Source organism: Chelmon rostratus, chromosome 10 (genome assembly GCF_017976325.1).
Source record: "Chelmon rostratus isolate fCheRos1 chromosome 10, fCheRos1.pri, whole genome shotgun sequence".
Taxonomy (NCBI): Eukaryota; Metazoa; Chordata; class Actinopteri; order Chaetodontiformes; family Chaetodontidae; genus Chelmon; species Chelmon rostratus.
The window spans coordinates 21623921-21643720 of NC_055667.1; the positions used below are offsets into that span (position 1 = coordinate 21623921).

Genomic DNA, 19800 nt, shown 5'->3' on the forward strand with positions numbered 1-19800 from the left:
GGAACACTTTGTGAAATTGCATTCAGGAAACACAGTTTGTTTGTGTTTTTATTTCAGTTTTAAACAGCGTCCCAACTTTTCTTTTCTATTCAGAATTGGGATTTTATTACTTTTACTGAAGTAACATTTTTAATGCACTTATACTTGTGATGGTGTTAAGTGTTCTAAAGTAAAAACTTGAGCTTGTTGGGTCAAAATTACTAGTTTCAGTAAATAAGCCAACAGTCATATAAAAATAACAGTAACACTGGGTGAAAACAACCCATTGTGTTAAATTAAAGCAGGACTTTATTTGGGCTATATTGAGCCAAACCACGATCCAAAGAGAAGACCACCCACCCATTTGCTATGGACTTGCACTGTTTATCTGATTTTCAGATAATGTTATCTAAGGATATAAATAAACTTATTGATTCGCTCACTTAAGCAATTTTCTTCCATCTGAAAAAGGAAGTCAATATGCCCCTTGCAGGGACATGATAAGAATGAATCATTTAAGCATACATCTGTAATAATGGCATTGTTCTTTTCCTGAATGGCTCCACCATGCATCTTGTATTGCAGGTGCTCAAGGCCTGGCACTAAGGGGCTGTAATCACGCAACGTGTTGGAATATAAAGTTTGACTTGTGGTGGGATGATGTGACCTGGCATACGCTCACAAATTTGATCTCATGTCACGAATTTTCTCTGTGGTGTGGCAGACGAGTCAGGATCTTTGATCTTGTGTTATGAGGTTTTTCACAATACACATAAGAAAGATATGCATTAGCTAAGAGAGTGTCAATTAAAATTACAAATGAAATGTTTGGAGGCATGGCCTGAAGCCGTGATAAATGTGCCGGTGTTATATGCACAATACTTTTTATGTCAGTGAGGCTAAGAAATACATTTCATCTCTTCACCTACACATGCAAATACAGTCTTATTAAATGCACATTGGGTTCCTTGCACTTATTTGAATTTTCAATGCCAAAATATTTCCATAACTACACACTGAATTTTTATAACTGTGCTAAAGTGAAGCCCCAGTGAAACAACTCTTACAGTCAGATGCCCAAGACACTGAAAATGTATTTTACTGTAGACTAGAGCTCGAAGAGTGAATAAAGAATTTTTTCCCGAAAAGTTGGAGTTAAATTTATGGGCAGGGGATTGAGGGGATTTCAGGGACTGTATTTCAAGAGAGAAACCCCGCAGTCTTCACAACAGACATTTAATTTTCTCATTTTTTAATTGCTGTGCCCTTGGCGGCCCATTCATAAAAAGTGGCGGCCGATGGGAGGGTCACAACCCAGACTTTGGAAAGCAGTGCTGCAGAGAAGCGAACTACCGATGAAGATGCCTGTTGTTTAATTACAGTTTAATAGGAGAGATGTGTTGCACTTTGAGCTCCCACACGATAGTGTCCAGTGCCATCTAGTGGTAAGTAGATAATAATTAACAGTCTGAGTCAGAGCTGTGGGTTTTAAATTGTTATTTTATATCAGTCCCTCAGGGAAACTACTTTTTATTCAGTCACTGAAGAAACAAAGAGGAACCATATTAGTTAATAGAGCCATTATCATAATTGTAGTTGAAAGAACAGAGGCATTCTGGACAATTTATGAACAAAAGCCATTAAAGCTACAGTTGTCGAATAATGTACTAATAATAACACACAAAAAATAAAGATGAAAACATGCAGATATGTAGCAAAGGTCCAAAAAATCCAACAACGTCATTCAAAGTAGAAAATATCTCTTATCAATAATACGCTACACAATGTATTTCCTGCTGTAAAGCCTATCCAGTGTCATCCATTAAAAGAAGCAGGTTCATCCATCTGTTTCATGTGCCGTTTTATCATCCTGGCTCATTTTAAGTTGTACTGCCTCCTCACAAGTCCTCATATCCACAGCCTCGCGCTGCCTCTGCTCCTCGTCCAGCTTCTTGTAGTTGTAGTAATTCATGATGAAGAAAAATATGCCAGGCACCAGCATTAACACTCCGCAGGCGTAGTACAAGTATTTGTATTCTCCGAAAATATCAACCAGAGCTCCTGAAAGAGAAGACGTACACTTCACTGGTCAACATTTCATGAATTCCTGCATATCTGTTCAGCATTTAGAATCAGAGATAAAAATGTCACAGACCTGACATTGGAGGTCCAAGAAGCACCGGTGCACACTCGATAATGGTGACCAGCCCAACTGCACTGGAGAAGCGATGAGCTCCGACAAGGTCCATCAGAACTTCAAAGAGCAGTGCACAAACCATCCCAAACGCCACACCAAAGAAGACAGCGTAAGCTACCAGACCCCAATATCCAGACGCCAGTGGGCACAGAAGGTGGCACACACCGTTGTATGAAACTGCAAAACTGAAAAAGTATTGGATTCGCGGCCTTATCCACTTGGTGTTGCCTATGAGGCCAGTTGCTGGTCTGACAAACATGTCTACAAGAGCAAAAATAGAGAGCAAGAAGGCTGCTGAATATTCATCAATCCCTAGATGTTTGGCATACGGAGCAAGAAAAACCACAGGCGCGAAAAAGCCAAAAAACATGACCACATTACCAATGAGATAAATAAGGAAGCCCCTGTGTCTGAAAAGCGTGGGATCTATGAATCTCTGCACGCAGCTCTGACCCTTGCTCTCCTTCTGGTTTTCTTCAGTCAGAAGGTTATCTGAGGGAGCACTGGCTTCCGCAGCAGCAGCTTCCTCAGTAGCTGCCCCGTTACACTTTGATGGTGCGGTCTTTGGAGCGTGTTTGTTGACTGGTCTCATCAAAGAACCGGCTACACAGCAATTCAAAACAATGGATCCCAGGATGAGGAAACTCCCCCTCCAGCCAAAAGAATCAAACAGAAACTGATTGAGAGGGGCCAGAGTAAAGAGAAGAACTGGGCTTCCTGCCATAGCGAGTCCATTCGCCAGTGGCCTTTTGACTTGGAAATAGGTACCTATGATCGTCAGGGCCGGCTGTAGGTTGAAGGCGAGGCCTAATCCTGTTGAAATAATAGAACAGTTCAATAACATACCACGGAGGATGGATTTTGCTTGGATCATATGAGTTTTCAGCAAAAATTTAAAGACATCGCCTGAGACATTTAAATGATAAAAGAAATGTCATTCTTGTGAAGAAAACATGTAGACAATCAACAAGTGTTTTCATCAGCAGCAGTTTCATCCGAATGATTTGTTAACATTCAGCGTCACACGTTGTCAAGGGAGGAATTCTGATTTTGGTTTCAATTGAAAACGACATCATAAAACTACACCATAAACCCACCACGTTCTCCTTGAGGGCGTAGGATAACTACATTTCTAGCTGCTATAGTGATTTAATATTATTATTCAATGTTTTATATTATCGTTATTTGATTTTCCCCCCCCAAAAAAGGTGAAATATTAGAGATGTGGATGAATGATCAATAATTAGTTTAAGTAATTAAGAAAAAATGCCAAATATTTTCTGTTACCAGCATCAATTATGAGGATTTCCTCCTTTGCTTCACCATTTGAGTATATCTATCTATCTATCTATCTATCTATCTATCTATCTATCTATCTATCTATCTATCTATCTATCTATCTATCTAAACTGAATATGTTTTGAAGATGCCGCCTCAGCTTTTATGAAATTGTGACTTTTTTGCTACATTCTGACATTAAGAGCAGCTTTAACGATCATTTCTGACATTATATTTCATGTGCCTCACTCATGTACAGTTGTTTTCTGTGCCACAGTAGGTGGATCATCTTTAGTAGAATAAAGTTTAAAGTCTGAGAGGTTTGCTTGCTTGTTGCAAATGGGAATTCATCAGATTTCAAAAGACATTTTTAAAGAAGGAAGGTCTGACTTAAATCTATGCATTGCTTTGATAGCACTGTTTTAACATGACATGGACATTTCATTGTGATTTGAGTTAGTGTTTGCACATTTCACAGAATGGCACAAACGACATTGGTGGGCTGGCCATGATAATCAAAAGACGAGTGTGAATAACAGGCACAACCAGCATCCTCCTCTGTCAACCGGGCAACATAAAGTAAACACAGAACAGCAGCAAACATACTAGTGAAATTCCTCAAAGTCTAAGCAAACTGTGGCTTATTGATTGATTACTAATGAAAAACCAAAAAAAAAAGACAATTACCTCCAATTACTCCGATGCAAAGATACAGATGCACGATAGTTGTGCCAAAAGAAGCAAGCACCATAGCAGCACTAACCATGACCCCACCAACCATAACCACAGGTCTGCTGCCATAGCGGTTGACAAGTATACTGCTCACTGGTCCTGGACAGAGGAGAGAAATATCTCACTTTTTGGGAACCTTCTTTCACTGACGGTTTACTGCACTGAGGCTACATTTGCCACTTACCTCCTGCATACATAGAGGCGAGCATGACTGAGGACACCCAGGCAATTTGACTGTAGGAAACTGAAAAATATTCCTGAATCTCCTTAAAGTAGATGGTGAGGGACTTGGGAAAGGCATAGGAGAATCCTATGGAGATGAAAGAGGCGAAGACGACAGCCCAGCCCCAGCCTCCATCTGGTGGGGTGTAGCCAAGATTGGTTGCTGCTGCAGGGGACATGTTTCGTTGCACCGGCTGGGTAATGGAAACAGGTGAAGAAGAAGAAGTGAACAGAGTATAAACACTGCACAGTTTAAAAGTGTTGGCAATGATCAGACCCTAATACATATACTCTACATGTCACAAGAGCTCACCTCTGCACAATCCTTGAAAATGTGTTGCCCAGGCTATGAACCTTGTTGTTGTACTAGGCTGTGGCTGTCTCCCCGAAGAAAGACCCTGCTCTAAGGCCTTTGATCTCATCACATGTGCTTACATGATAAATACGAGTGGCCACACACAAGAAAAGCAGTAACCCTGCAGAGACTGTGATCTTTGGTCATATACCTACGACTTCAAAAAGCAAAAGTCAACCTATACAACCATCTGTTTAGAATTTGTTCTGTGCGATCCTGCTGAGGCCCTTTGTATTCTGAGTGTATGTGTGTGCGTGTGTGTGAATGTGTTTGCTTGTGTGTGGGAAAGTTCCAGAGGTGGGCAAAATGGATAAAATCCTGTATTATTATTTGACATACATGCTGTTATACAGCAAACTTCACTGATAAACAACTGATAAACTTTTTATAGAAAAAATAACCAGATCCGAGAGTCTGTTTTTGGTTAATCTGCTGCAAGGGTGGGGAACCTTTTTCCTGTCAGGAGCCATTTCAATTTTAGAACATCCTTCCAGGGCCGTACTAAACTTTTGAGCACATATATCACACTAACCTCTAATGCAATGGCTGGAACTTCTTCTCTTTGGCGAGGCGTCAGATGGTAGTGATGATGATGCCGCTCGCAGCCGGTTTTCCAGGTTTGGGTCAGTCAGTCTCGAGTGGAATCAAGTCTTTGCAAGAGTCAGTTTTGAAAGGAGCTGCTCACAGCAGTAGGTTGTCCCATGCAGAGGTGCAAACTTCAGTGCATGTCTGCTCTGAATGGGAAAATCCTCAGGAGGTACATATAGCTTATAGAATGCGGGCGGAGGGAGGCTGTTGTGCTTCGCTTTGAGCTTGTTGTTGCTTTGCGGCTCAGTGATTTTGTTTTGTAGGTTGTGAGGCACATCAGCTGGTTTAAATGACGTAGCAAATATGTTCAGTTCCTCGTGTTTGCTTTTCACCTCCTGGAACCTCTCAACAAATGTCTGAAGGAGTTTTCACACCCACCTGCATTTTCAAATATCATAGCAGGCTTTTGTTCTTGCAGAGTAGGGAAATGCACAGTGTTTCCTCTTTCCAGTTGCACAACTTTGAGTCACATTTGAAGAAGAGTTGAGAAGCTGACTGGAGCTTGAGGTTCAGCTCTGAGAGGTACTTGGTAAGGTCCACCGTGAAGGCCAAACAGACACTTTCTATCACTGAGTTTCCCTGACAGGTTTTCTCCTCATCTTCAAGTGACAGTTTGGAGCAGTTTCACTTTGTCCTGTTCTAGCTTGACTGGGTCCAGACCTTTGAATCCGCCTGCTCCACCAAGTTGACTGATTTGTCCGGTATCATGACATGAAACAGCAGTTTCTCGTCTGAAAAAGCAGATCATCCAATGACACCGTTGTCATGCCGTTGTCAAAGTGTTGTCAAGCGACTGCTATAGACAAGGCAGATGCTGCTGTTAAGGCTGTTCTCAGTCCGGCATCACAGTTTGTTTTTACTTCATTCCACTCCGCTCTTAAAACCCCAGCAAAACCGTCTGGCAAGGCTCGACATCAGTGTCGACTTAAAAAGATGTTAGATTCAGGCTGATGCGTTGGTCTCAGAAAAAAAGTAGTTGCTGTCTAAAGAATTGTTTATATTTCTGAGTTACTTTTTTCATTATAGTGAATTGCCTCGTGGGCCAGATCAAATGGTCTCACGGGCCAGATACAGTCCGGAGGCCGGATGTTCCCCACCCCTGATCTAGTGAATGAAATACCTGACATTCCGAGGTATTCTATCACATTGCCAGAGAAATCAAATTCATCCTTTATTACCATAAAGTAGTCCTGCTCATTAATTTGCAACCTCACCAGCAATGGTCTAATACAACCTGATGGCTTGTATGTATATTCGTATATTAATATTGCAGCAGACATTCATAAATAGACAGACAGATATAGTGAGCACTCACACAACTGAGATCGGGCAGGACCACCTAATGATAAGAAGACAAAAATTACTTTGTTAGCATCCAACCAGAACACATCCCTTGAGTCTTTGCCACAGATGTGCCATCGAAGCCCCCTGGGACCTGTGGTTCTGGAATGCTAACAAAATAAGATGTGTTTTATCTGCATTTAAAATGAGGAGGCACTCAAATTTAATTAGCCATTACAGTAGCCTCATTTGGCTAAGAGTATGAACAGAAAACCCCAGTGTCGGGTCCCAGCTGTTCAGAGAGAATGATGAAAAGCATGCTAAAGAATCATTTTTCTTTGGTAAATGAGGACATGCTCAAATATTACAAGCTAGCGGTGATGAAAAATAAATTTACTCAATTACAAAATTACATTTCCTTCACTACATTTCCTTAATAACTTAAGTCACTAATTCCTTTGCAGATTTGGAGTACTGATAAAAATATAATCAAGCTATATCTATTCCCATAAATTATTAAAGGTTAAGAAAATACTTGATTCATCCCTGAGGGGAAATTCACAAGCTACCCAGCAGCATATAAAGTAATTAAAAAGGGCACCACCTTTGCCCACAGCAAAAATCAAAGTGATGAACACATGAATGCATCAGTGATTATAATCCACTAACATAATGTGCATTATTCTGAAATTTCAATTATTTTGATGCTTATAGGTTTGTTCTTAAAAATTCCGAATGCATGGCTTTAACTTGTACTATTCATACTTTGTGGTATTGTTACTTTCACTTAAGTAAAATAGTATTCCTCCCATCAGTGGCAGCCAATAAACGTACAGATATATTGAAATACGGACAGAAAACCTCAGTATCATGTTCGACTGATAAGACATATATCTCGGGGTGGGAGTTCAGCTTTGTCGGCTTGGAAAAAGCAGCAGAGTGAGACCTCTCGCAGTGACAGAGAGGAGGCTACATCGCTCACCACGCCTCCATCACTCATGTTGCCTTCCGCTGCTGTTATTAAACTGTCGACTCTCAATCTGAATGAATTAATCTTTCTATGGTAACCAGGCGAATGCGAGGAGGCGAGCTTATGTATGCTATAACGTTACAGGTCGGTGGTTTGATTTGACCTCTGTTTACGTTATCCAACCGCTTGTGTAACACGTGAATTGTTGGCGTGTAGCGTTAGCTAGCGTTAGCTACGCTAAAGTCCAGTACTCAAGGTAGAAGAGCAAAGTTATCTTACATAGTTAGAGGTGGCTTGTTAGCTTGTTCGCCAGTGTGTCGGGTTAGCCAAGTGTGTCTTCAGATGTTTTCCAGAGTGAGAGCATGTGCGGTCTCGTGTTTGGCCAGATTGCCCAGTTGTGTAAATTCAAGAGCGGCGATAAGAGCGTCACCTGCCCTGTGCGGACATCAGCATCGGAACTCCAGCTCCGACTCTGCCGATGTGAAGGTAAGCGACTTTAAGTCACTGTATTACGGTATAGTCTGCACATAAACGCTCCCTGACTTTATTTATGATGACTGCAGTCTTGAAAAGCAGCCGTTTTTTAAGTCAAGGCTGTGCCGTGTGCACTAAGCCATCAATGTCGCTATTAATAAAGGCGCTTTGTATTTCATGGTTGGACGTTGAGTGGTGAACGTGCGCTGCCAACTTCATGTTTACACGTTGTCGAAAAGTTGTTTACCGGTGAAAAACAACCAGCCTGTCGTTCGGGTGTTAGAGGAAAAGCAGTTAACCGTGTGTGCTGTCGTTTTTGTGCTGCATCTACATTCAAACGTCCACGTTTCTGACGAGTTGGTCCTTCAACGTCCTGCGCGACCGCTAGCAGCTAAAGTTAGCTCGCGGGTGGTTGGATTGTGTCGGGTCAACGGCAGCGGTTAAACAACACATTTTCCACGTTAAAACAAACATCCGGTCAACATTTGAAGCGTGTCACCTTGGAAGCTCTGAGTCTGGACCACCGGAGTGTGTTGTAGGTCCGAGCAGCACCGTGTCCTGTCCGGTTAAACTAATCTATGAACTTCAGCTCGACAGCCAAACTTGAGGCTGAACACTGTTCATCAATGTCATGTAGAGGAGGGGGCACCAGATACCCCTACCTCTAACTCGAAATGTCACCAGTGACTTACCGTAACTGGGAGAATGTGTGTTAGAGTATTCAGTAACTCTGTTTATAATGCAACCTTTTAATGTATTATGATAATTATGTTTGATACTTTAGTAATATGCATGAAAAATAATCAGGGTCCGAATGATTATTCATTAAAACAAAGTTAGAAGATGCCTTGCTGTTGTTATTTTTTATTGCTGCTGCCTATAACACCAAATTAGGTATTTTTTTATACTTTTATACTAATGCAAAACTTAAATGTATTCTTTCTTTTCCTCTTGGAAATGGACTTTGATTTCTGCCACTACCTTTAAACTAAACAAAAGTAGCATGCAAGTTACCTGCAGTTGTCTTTCAAGTCAAATATTAACTGAGTACTGGTTATAAGGTATTCTCATGCACAGGTGAACCAAAGGGTTGTAATTTTCATCTCCTCGTGTTTTTCATTCATTCATTCTTCTTGATTTTTGTCATGTCTGAAAGTTTTTATTTGATTAGTTCAATACAAAACAATGTGACTATTGTGTTCATAATATATCTAGTTTAAGATCTCATTCCATTTTAGTATTTTGCAGCAATCCACTTTTCACAGTGTTAATTCCTGAATTAGAGCCATGGTTGTCTAGACAGGTAGTAATGGGACCTGGCTCAGACATGTATCCCATACTCAAGCAGAACTGGACAGGGCACTGACACACAGTACTGTAAATATTGTTATGGTCTCACAATAAGATGTTGTCTATAAAAGTATGAAAGAGGCCATTCAACATCTGCCTGCTGGAAATCTCACTAGCTGTTGTGCCCTTGAATGAGTGAGACAGCAGTGCTGTTATTATCTATTCCCTGCTCTGTTTCAGGTGTTATATGATGGACTTTGTCCCATATGTGTGACCGAGATCCGGTTCCTCCAGTTTCTGCAGAGAAATCAGCCTGGGAAAGTAGATTTTATTGATATCTCCCTGCCGGGCTATGAGGGAGCGAAATACAAGGATATCAGCTATGAGATGGCCATGGAAGAAATGCATGTGATCGATGAGAAAGACGAGGTAAACTTAAATTCCACCAACTCTCATAGAACTATAATATTCTGTATGTCAAATTGCCATTTTGGAAGACTTCTGCAGATTAGCCTTAATGTTGTATTGTGTCATGTTACGCCAGTTGGCTAACCTCTTGTGTATTGGCAGGTTCACCGTGGGGTCCCAGCGTTTGCAGTCATGTACGGTGCAGTGGGTCTCGGCTGGGTGGGTCGCTTCATGATGTGGCCACCTGTGAGACCGTTCATGGACAAGTCCTATGCCATCTTTGCCAGGAACCGCTTAAAGTGGACCGGACGTGGCCAGGAGTGCACCACAGGGCGCTGTGAAAAGAAAACACATTGACTGTGGTTCACAGAAAAATAAAGTATGTTTTAATAAGTAACTAGATAAAGAACACATGGTTTGTCCTGGTCAACCATTGGTCTGTTATGAACCTGTCTGAGAAGGTTCCAACACTGTTGCCTGATAAAATGTGAATGTTGTGAAGCCATTATTTGTTGCAGGATTTCTTTACTTGTGATTGTGATCAAATATACTTTAGTTCAGTTTAAGTAATGAAACAGCTTCAAAAATGGAAATTGTGACTGTAATGGAGAGGTTGATATTGCAAGATAAAAGCAAAAACAAAGTTCTCCAAACTACTGGAAATGGCCTGAATATTAAAAACTGATCTATAATGTTAAGTGTCACATTAGCATCCAAAGAAATACGGCCAAAAGCATAGGATATATATTAAAAAAAAAACAGTGGAAGAGCAGCTCACTTTGACTAATAATGCCAGTTGGCAGAACACTTGTAAAGACGACAGATGAGATGAAAGAAACTTTGGAGACTGAAAACACCATAAAATGTAAGCCTAACCTTGATAAACATGACGGTGCAGAGAAAGAGCCTCGCTGCAGAAGGCAGAGAGTAATGGTGTTCTGTATATAAGACTGTCATACTATGACAAATATAGAGTCCAGAGAAAATCACTGAAGCAAAATGCAGTCAATTTCCTGCCGCACACAGCGTCTCAGATTGAGTCTCATTCAAAAGCAGATAGCGAGCCAAACTGTCAGGAAGCTGCCACTAGATGTCATTGTAAGTTTGAAATAATATCAGCTGTGGGAGTGAAATCTTTCCGTTTGAACTGTGTTATATGACAGTCGTGATCACTGACCAGATCATGATTGACCTGTTCCTTTAAAGTTGCCTTTTCTTGATATGGGTAACAGATAGTATAAGATGAAATCAGGCGACTCTTTCTCATAGAAGTGGAATAAATCAGTTTTTAGTGTGTGTGCCAGTAAAGCAAACAAAGTGACTGAGCTGATATGATATTTTTAATTTGAATTCCTCCTTCTAAGGCCTTTCTGTGTGCTGGCTTGACAGTGGAGCCTCTTGTGTTGTGAGCGTGATTCATTGACAACACGTTGCCGTGCAGAACAGCATGTGCTTGTTAAAGGTTACATGAGTTGTGGTGATATTTACAAAATATACTCTGTGATAGATGTCAGACGTGTTTCAGTTTGACTCATGTACTTTTAGTATTAGCCGCAGTCTGAATCACTTAAATGCATTTTTGATGAGATTTTAGATTACAGCCTGTAAATTTCTGGGTAGTTATTTATATTATATAAATAATATATATATATATTATTAAATAACTAATATATTATATAAAAAAATACTGTGTACTCATATGTAAGTACAAGGGATGATGAAATACAGGTATGTGTAAAAGTAAAGTGGAAATAAATTACATGACGTATATATTTGATTCCTGAGTGTGTATTTAATAATTAAAGGGTGCAGTAATGTTTTATTGGGTAACAAAGCAGGAGCAATGGGGTGACACTGCATAGACATAAATTATTTACAATTATTTTGAAATTATATATTCACAAAAATGACATGAAAAATGCAATACTTTGTTTAGGTTATGTTTTTTTAAAATGACTAAATACTAGGCTTTAAAATAAACATTGTTCACCCCCTTTGTCACTGTAATTACAGTGTAGTTACAGGATACGTTGCAGTTTATTATCTAAATTCTTGTTTTGGTTTAACTAAGTTAAAGTGCCTCTTCATGACATAAAGACTGGATTGACTGGTACTCTGTTTGTACCTTGTAATTACACAACATATACTGGGTGACTTAAAAAGTAGTTGCAGTGTAATTAAGTTCTTGGTCCCTCCTAAAAGAAAATATGTAACTAGTATGTACAAAATTTTTAATTTCTAACTTGTGGGCTGTAATCAAAAGCAATACCGTCTGTCACGGTATGTATTAGCCACTATGTGCTTTTACTTGTTTTGTATCACATGTTGTGGCCTGTGCACAGTTTCTAAGAATTACAATATGTGTGTTGGTGTGATGTTGTGCTTTGACGTAAGAAGCAGCTAACATCAGCTCACTGAGACCCTTTAGGTTATCACCCCCTCCCTAATTTTAGCCACGGGCCACCAGTCCTGCAGTCAGCAGTGATAGCACATGACATTAAGCCTGTGTGGTCTTACAAAGCACTGGTCGTGCTTGTCCACCCCCCAGCCCAGCTCAACCAATGAGATTAAAGCACTGCTCGGGAGGAGAGTTGCATTAAGTATCACAACACTGGAGAAATAGTGCTTCTGATAGTTTGTCAAAAGTAGTGTGCTGGATTTCAAAGAAGAAGAAATCGGTTGAAGAGAAATTGTGGAGACAGAAGAAGTAAGAGTTGTGTTTGAGGTAAATCTTCAGTGAATGCTTTCATCAGACGCTTTCTCTCAAGGTTAGAGTGGCTATAAGCTACTTTGGTTCATGACCTTTCCCGACTTAAGTGGAAAACAACCATAGTAGATGTTTGACTATTTCATACTCAGGCTGTTTGCCATTCTCTTTGTGAAGGCACCACGGAAAGTGTGAATGCACTTTATTTGACACAGTAATCAAGTGCACTCCTGTTTACTAAGCAGTGAAGGGCAAAGCTCTTTTTGTGCTCAAATTTCTAGGTCACATTGCAGACATGCATCTAGTGGGAGAATGTTGAGAGTTATTTACAGGCCTTCTGTACTGATGTATTTGCTCCAAGGTTTCACGTTGCACAGTGAGACACAGTGCTAGGAAACCATGGGAGTACAAGGCCAATGTGGAACAAAATGTTTGTACACAATCAGCTCATCCTGAATTGCTAGCTGTGTTTAGAAGTGACAATATGCGTCTGCTCTGAACAGACATTCAGCAGAGAAGTTGGTATACCGGGCGTAACCTGATGCTGGAAACTTTTGTGTTTATCTGAAGTCTGTCCTTATTGTTTTGCAAGGTAATTCATTTGTTGTGATGTCATTTATAATACAGATTTTTAACCATGTTAGCTGCATGGCAGTGTCAGAATGTACAAAATAAAACTTTAGTGCAAACATTCTTGGCTTCCAGTCGATGTATTGATGATTCTTTGATTCTTGCACAGGCAGCAGGTTGACATTAGTGGTTGTTATTGAAATGTCCACAACTATTGGATGGGTTGCAAAGAAATGTGGAACATGCATTCATGTTAAATTGTAATTACATTTGATCCCTTGATTTTTTTTTTTTTACCTATTGCCATCATTAGGTCAAACTTTAAAATTGTCCAATACTTAAGTTTCTGACTAAATACCTGCAAAAATGACATTCAATTCAGCCTCAGCTGTCCTTTGTTTAGTGATAATTAGCAAATGTTAGCATGCTAACACACTAAACTAACATGGTGGGTGTAGGCATGTTAGCATGCTGATGTCAGCTTTTAGCTCAAAGCGCCACTGTGCTGAAATACAGCCTCACAGAGCTGCTAGCATCGCTGTTGATTCTTAGGCTTCTTCTGATGTGTTTGTTTTGTGTTTGTCTTCCTAGATTACTGTTGGAAATGCTGCTTCAGCCCAAATCTGTGAATGCTCAGGAGTGAATGCTCAGGAGTGACTTTTGGACTTTGCTGCTCACAACATCAGGTCAAAACATGGGTCGCTACCTCAGCACCAACTTGTGTTCAAGTTCTGTGAACAAGACTTTGAGGTCATACTGCAAAATTAGGTACCTAATGAGCCTTCTCAGAAAGTACCCTCGCCTGGCTAAAGCACCACTCGGCCTGGACCTCCACAGAAATTCACAGCTGTCGCCTTGTCATCCTTCCAGATTTGCAAGAATACCTAATGTGAAGAATTTAAAGCGCAGTGAAACAAGCTCTACCTCTTACCTGGTCCACAGAGATTTTACCAAAGAAATTAAGCATCTCCAGTTTGTGCGTCTTTACTCATCTTCCAATAGAAGTTCATTCAAAGCTGAGGCCCCGATTGGGATCTTTGAGGAGGCTCACAACAGTTTTAACTTGAGTTCTCTGGGAGGACGTCTCGGTCAGTCATTTACTCGATTGTCTAGACACATTAACATTTATTTCAAGAGAAAGGAGGTTGTACCTGTAGCTGAAAATGCCTGTCTTGTTGTCACAACTCCAGGCTATCTTGGCAGGTCACAGAGGCATAGTCAAAGTCATCGGGCAGCCAGAGAGCGAAAAATCTCTGAGGGCAAAGACACAACGCAGACCTTGAAATGCAAAGACAAACAGGAGAGCTCCGGAGCAAGTCCTGCAACGCAGGGAAATTCTGGGCTGCAACTATTTCACATCAGCCCTGTGGCAACAACATTTGGTGAGAGCTACAGTTATGTTGCCAATCACATTAACTCAGTATTCTCTCGTGGTTCTGCAAAAGTTGAAATGCAGGAGAATTTGGACACCACGTCTTCCACCCGAGGGATAAACCGGAGGCAGAATAGGAGAAAAATGCAAAATACTTACATCACAAACCCTCAAGAAACTGAAGTGTTGGAAGTGAAATCAGGCGCTGATCAGGCAGCAGTGCAACCTAACAGTTTCTCCAGCAGCTGGGAGGAGGGTTACCTTCACTTTGCGCGACACATCAATAAATACTTTGGTGCAAAGGTTACGGATGAAGTTGGCCAAGATCAGCAACAACTTCCTGTGGAAAAGAATGACACTTGCAAAAAACACTTTTCAACACAACCTACCTCACAAACTCATGGTGCCATGTCACAACCGAAGCAAGAAGAACCTATCACCCCTGAAACTAGAGGTCTTTTCCACAGCAGCCAAAACACCACTAGCTTTGGGGAGAACTATTTCCAAATGGCTGATCACATCAATCAGTATTTCAAAGGTCAAAGTGGATTGGATGAGGACACTGATAGAAATCTCCCAATAGAGACGGACCTTGGATCAGCTACCTCTGAGAGACTGAAGACTGTATCCTTTATGGACTGCCTTCGCCACCCTACAAGTACCATCCCTGACTTGCTGGGATCTTATCTAAAGCTGGGCCCCCTGACCCAGACTGGTAAGGCCAAACCTGCCATGACGTCACCAAAGGCAATACTGAATAAAAAGGTGAGATGAGGTTCAATGACTATTCTAGAAAGCTACACAGTGTGTCTCTCATCATTTAACTAATCTCATTCTCCAAGATGGTACAGCACTGACACTTAAAATGTAATGAATGAAAGGTTTAATTTTGAGCACTGCTCAGGTCACCCACAGGTTGCAATCAAACATTGCTGATGCTGCTAAAAAAGCTAAGACTCGTCAAATTAAATCAAACTGCTGTGAAAATGTTAAGAAGTCATTTCTGGATGTGTGTTCTCAGTTCGTCTTGAGTCGAAGGCAGGCAGAGGAAGTGACACGGGGGTTTATTGGCAGTCTGGCACAGGCTTCATCTCCAGAGGCTCTGACCGCCTGCGTGGAGGCGCTCAATGAACACCTTATCCGTTACCCATCATGCAAAGTGTTAATGTGGCAGGTCTGTCGGATGTTCAACCATCACATTCACGAATGTTTAACAAACTGATTTGAACTCTAAAAGGTGTTTCTGTCTGCAGGAGAAAACTGCAGTCACGTTGTTGAGAAAGCGACGGAGCTACAGCGACAACCAGGTGCTTCAGAGCGCCTTGAGAGAAACCTTAGCTCTGATTGGCTACATGGATCCGGTCAAAGGTCGTGGCATTAGAGTGCTCTCAATTGATGGTGGTGGCACAAGGTAACCCTGATGAAACTGATTATTATTGAATGGTGGCCTTTCAGCACAGTGTACATGCTGCACACAGAACTAGAGCTGCATCTTATGATTATTTACATTATCTTTAATCTAAACTGAGATTTGCAATATAGCAAAGCCTCAAGAAAAAAGCTGGGAAGAGGCATTGTTGACATTTTTGGTATTAGCAGGATAGTCGCCGATCAGTTTTTCATCTCATTGTTTCAGCTTAACCCAGAACCCTGTTTAAGGTGGTCTCCATATGTTATAATGATGATCAAAACTGAGCAAAAAATTCTCAGTTAAAACTTATTTCAGCTCATCATGATATTTTGATTCTTCTTCACTTCAACAATATGTTGTCCTTGCTTTTTCCAGAGGTGTCGTGCCTTTGCAGGTGCTAAAGCTACTGGAAGCAGAGACAGGCAAGAAGATCCACCAGCTGTTTGACTACATCTGTGGAGTGAGCACAGGTGACCAACTACAGAACCCAGAGTTACTAAAAATAACAACACTGTGTATTCTCCATGCTTCTCAGTCTGAATCTTTAATTCCATGTCTCACTTGCGCGTCTCTGCATCTGTTTGTTAAAGGTGCCGTTCTAGCCTTCATGCTGGGTCTGGCCCATTTTTCTCTGGAGGAGTGTGCTGACATGTATCGTCGGTTTGGCTCCGAAGTGTTTCGGCAGAATCCGCTGGTTGGCACTGTGAAGATGGGCTGGAGTCACTCTTACTATAACACTGAGACCTGGGAGGCAATTCTACAGTAAGCACAGAGTAGATTTTAACAGTGCAAGTGCTCCAGTGAAGGTCGGGAAATCTCAGCATGTTAATAAGACAACAATACAATCTGGTCTGACCGTCTGCTTTTATCCATTTTAGGGAAAAGCTGGGACATAGAGTACTTATTAAAACAGCCAGAGATGAGTTGAGTCCAAAGGTAAGAATACTGCAATCACTGTGGTAGTTGATTGGATGACATCATGCTCACAGCACTGATACAGTACTGTTGTATTGATAAGGCAACTGCTGCTAAAGTAGAGCCTCCTACTGTGGTACAATCAGCACCTCTTTTTGTTTATTAAAACTGCAGTTTGCACTGGTTGCATAATATCAGTCACATAGGGTGTTGTTGGTATGTGCTCAGGTTTCAGCAGTCAGCGCAGTGGTAAACTGGGGTACCAGTCCAAAGGCCTTTGTCTTCCGCAACTACAACCACAAACCAGGCGCTCTCAGCCGCTATGCAGGAGCCTCAGGCTGCCAGATGTGGCAGGCGGTGCGAGCGTCATCCGCTGCACCAGGATACTTCCAGGAGTTCACCTTACAAAGTGACATTCATCAGGTAGGAGGCTGCCGCCGTGTCTCCATTTAAGGATGTCAGGGAAGTCAAAATTATGTTTTTATATGTGAGCTGAATAGAAATGTGGTAAATGTCTGGTGAAGAACTGTATGAAAATAATTTAGGTGGAAAAAGCAAGAATCTTAGCTTAAACTGCATAAAGATTTTAAGGTGGTGTAATCCAACGATATGTTCATGGTACAATGGTTTTCACACAGCAACTAATTACTAAAATGCTGACAGGCTTGTTGTGCTCAGCATATGGCCAAACACATCTTTATGTTTTTGAAGTAACTTAAAAGATAAAAGAAAAAATTAAATAAAACATGAATCTGCAGAGAGAAGAAGTGAAAAAACAGCCTGCTGTGTGTGTTTTAGGATGGAGGAATTATCCTGAACAATCCCTGTGCCTTGGCTGTTCACGAGAGCCGTCTACTGTGGCCCAACCAGCCCTTCCAGTGCGTGCTGTCCCTTGGCACCGGTCGCTATGACAATGTTAAGAGGGCACCCGCCACGTCCACCAGCCTGAGGGCCAAAATCAGCAACCTGATCAGCAGCGCCACCGACACCGAAGGGGTCCACACCCTTTTGGACGACCTGCTGGCTCCGGATGTGTACTTCCGCTTCAACCCCATGTTGAGTGCTGTGGTGTCCCTGGACGAGAGCCGGCCGAGGGCCCTGGACCAGCTCCAGAGAGACACCCAGAACTACCTGGAGAGAAACCGGCCCAAGCTGGCCAGGCTCTGCTTGGTGCTCGGGGCAGAGCGCTCAGCTGTCAGCAGGACTAAGGACTGGATGAGTGAGAGGGCCTGGGAGATGAAGCAGAGATGGGTGTGAGTAGGTACAGAATGAGGCATGTCTACATGTAGATGCACATATACAGGGTGTGAACAAAATAACGGAAACACCTCTAAAGTCACCCTGATATAAAAAAAAAAAAACACTTGAAATCCAGGAGAAGTCAGTGGTAATGATTTATCTCAACAAGTATTGGATGGATTGCCATGGAATTTTGTACAGACATCCATGATCCACAGAAGATGAAGCCCATTGAATTTGGTGATCCTCTGACTTTTCCTTTAGCGCCCCCATGAGGTGCTTTTTTTGTTTTGGACGAAATGTCTCCTCACATGTTGGATGGATAATTCCCATGAAACTTGTGCGACATTCATGTCCCCCTCAGGATGAATTATAATAAGTTTGGTGAGCCCCCGACTTTCCATCTAATGCAATCATCAGGTCAAAATGTTAATATGTCCAAAATACTACCTTCAGCTGTCCATCAGCCTCTGCTGTATTTTGTGTTTAGTGCTAATTAACCGATGTTATGCAAACACACTAAACTGAGATGGGGAACATGGTATTAAACCAGCTAAACATATGCATGTTAGTATTGTTAGTGAGCAGGTTAGCTTGCTTAGCATTGTGCTTAACTGTTGTGCCTAAGTACAATTTCACACAGCCACTACTAAGGCTTGGTATCAGGAGGCGTTTCATACATGTAAACACGAACCAAAGTGTCAGTTTCTTTCTGTTTTACACGCGTAATCACAGTGATTGAGTGCTGGGCTCTGAGTGCTGCCAAAACATGGTGGCCTACACTCAACACTGTGCCTGAACGCACCCTGTGTAGACAGATAAAGCACCGAAGCTGCTGCTAACATGCTGCTTTGGCTGAGCAGGCTGAGCATGCTGTTGGTTCAGGCTTTAGTTTGCAGTGTTGTTAATCAAATATCTTGTCGAGGGTCTACTCAGATCAAATGTACTGAAACAGGATGTTGTCAACATGCCTCGCTTACATCGTGTATCATTTGGTTTGAGGATTTCTTGGCATAGACGCACAGAACAAATGAAAGAAGCACTTTCATGCACTTTATTTAAAAATCTTTGTGTGATGTGCACATGTGATTTAATTGAGTATCTGATTGTTACTGTCTGTGCAAATGTTGCCTGTAATATAAGCTATAAATAATACTTTCATGTGACATTACAGCTAATATAGTATATTATTCTGCTGCTGGGCATTTTATGAGTATTTGTTTGGAATAAATTCATATTTATGAGGATTCTGTTCCTTGTCATTAAAAGCCTTTTTTCCTTTACTGACCACATCGCTTTTCGTCAATCCGCTAAATAAATAACTCCATTCTTGACAAATGATGTAAGACTTTATCAATGAGTGAGAAGCCATCCAATCACTCGAGTGTGACGGGTTAAATCCCCCCCATGTGTCTGGAAGCTGTGCCCTCCCTGTCCACAATAGACTGACTTTGTTCCAGACAGAAACGCTTTGTGTGGGCGAGTGTGCGTTCGTGCCAGCCAGAGTGAAGATACAAGGTCAGTAACCCACCCCCCCAATCTAACACACTGAAAATCAACAGCACACATGAAAAAAACACCAAAATGATTTGACCTCTTAAGAAAACTGTAGTTAACTGTTGCTTGATGGGGGCCGGATGACCCCTAAACCTAACCTACCGACCAGTGCATGACATGTCATTTGTATTTAACTCGATTCTCCCACCACCGTCGAGATGACGTTATGTTTATGTGTGGATTTCACAATGGATTTATTCTAATAGGCTCTCAGGCCCTGTTTGCCAGGCGTGTGACCCAGGCTCGGGACAGCTG

General features: G+C 41.5%; 3 protein-coding genes across 3 annotated transcripts; 2 read left to right on the forward strand and 1 right to left on the reverse strand.

Annotated features, from left to right (window-relative positions):
* Positions 1-1473: 1473 nt before the first annotated feature.
* On the reverse strand, positions 1474-8690 carry LOC121613139 (monocarboxylate transporter 2-like). Its single transcript, XM_041946425.1, has 5 exons — positions 8576-8690; positions 4371-4602; positions 4142-4285; positions 2135-2989; positions 1474-2040 (listed from the first exon to the last, which is right to left on the reverse strand). Exons 2-5 carry the CDS (start codon positions 4585-4587, stop codon positions 1817-1819), a joined length of 1440 nt encoding a protein of 479 aa, XP_041802359.1. The 5' UTR covers positions 4588-4602; positions 8576-8690; the 3' UTR covers positions 1474-1816.
* LOC121613140 (uncharacterized protein At5g50100, chloroplastic-like) lies at positions 7621-13065 on the forward strand. Its single transcript, XM_041946426.1, has 3 exons — positions 7621-8088; positions 9607-9795; positions 9937-13065. The coding sequence occupies exons 1-3, from the start codon at positions 7945-7947 to the stop codon at positions 10129-10131; spliced, it is 528 nt and encodes a 175-aa protein (XP_041802360.1). The 5' UTR covers positions 7621-7944; the 3' UTR covers positions 10132-13065.
* Positions 13066-13650: 585 nt separating this feature from the next.
* Positions 13651-19181, forward strand: LOC121612948 (calcium-independent phospholipase A2-gamma-like). The gene is made up of 8 exons (XM_041946142.1): positions 13651-15188; positions 15445-15597; positions 15677-15834; positions 16210-16304; positions 16425-16596; positions 16713-16770; positions 16978-17172; positions 17548-19181. Exons 1-8 carry the CDS (start codon positions 13695-13697, stop codon positions 18004-18006), a joined length of 2784 nt encoding a protein of 927 aa, XP_041802076.1. The 5' UTR covers positions 13651-13694; the 3' UTR covers positions 18007-19181.
* The last annotated feature ends 619 nt before the right edge of the window (positions 19182-19800 follow it).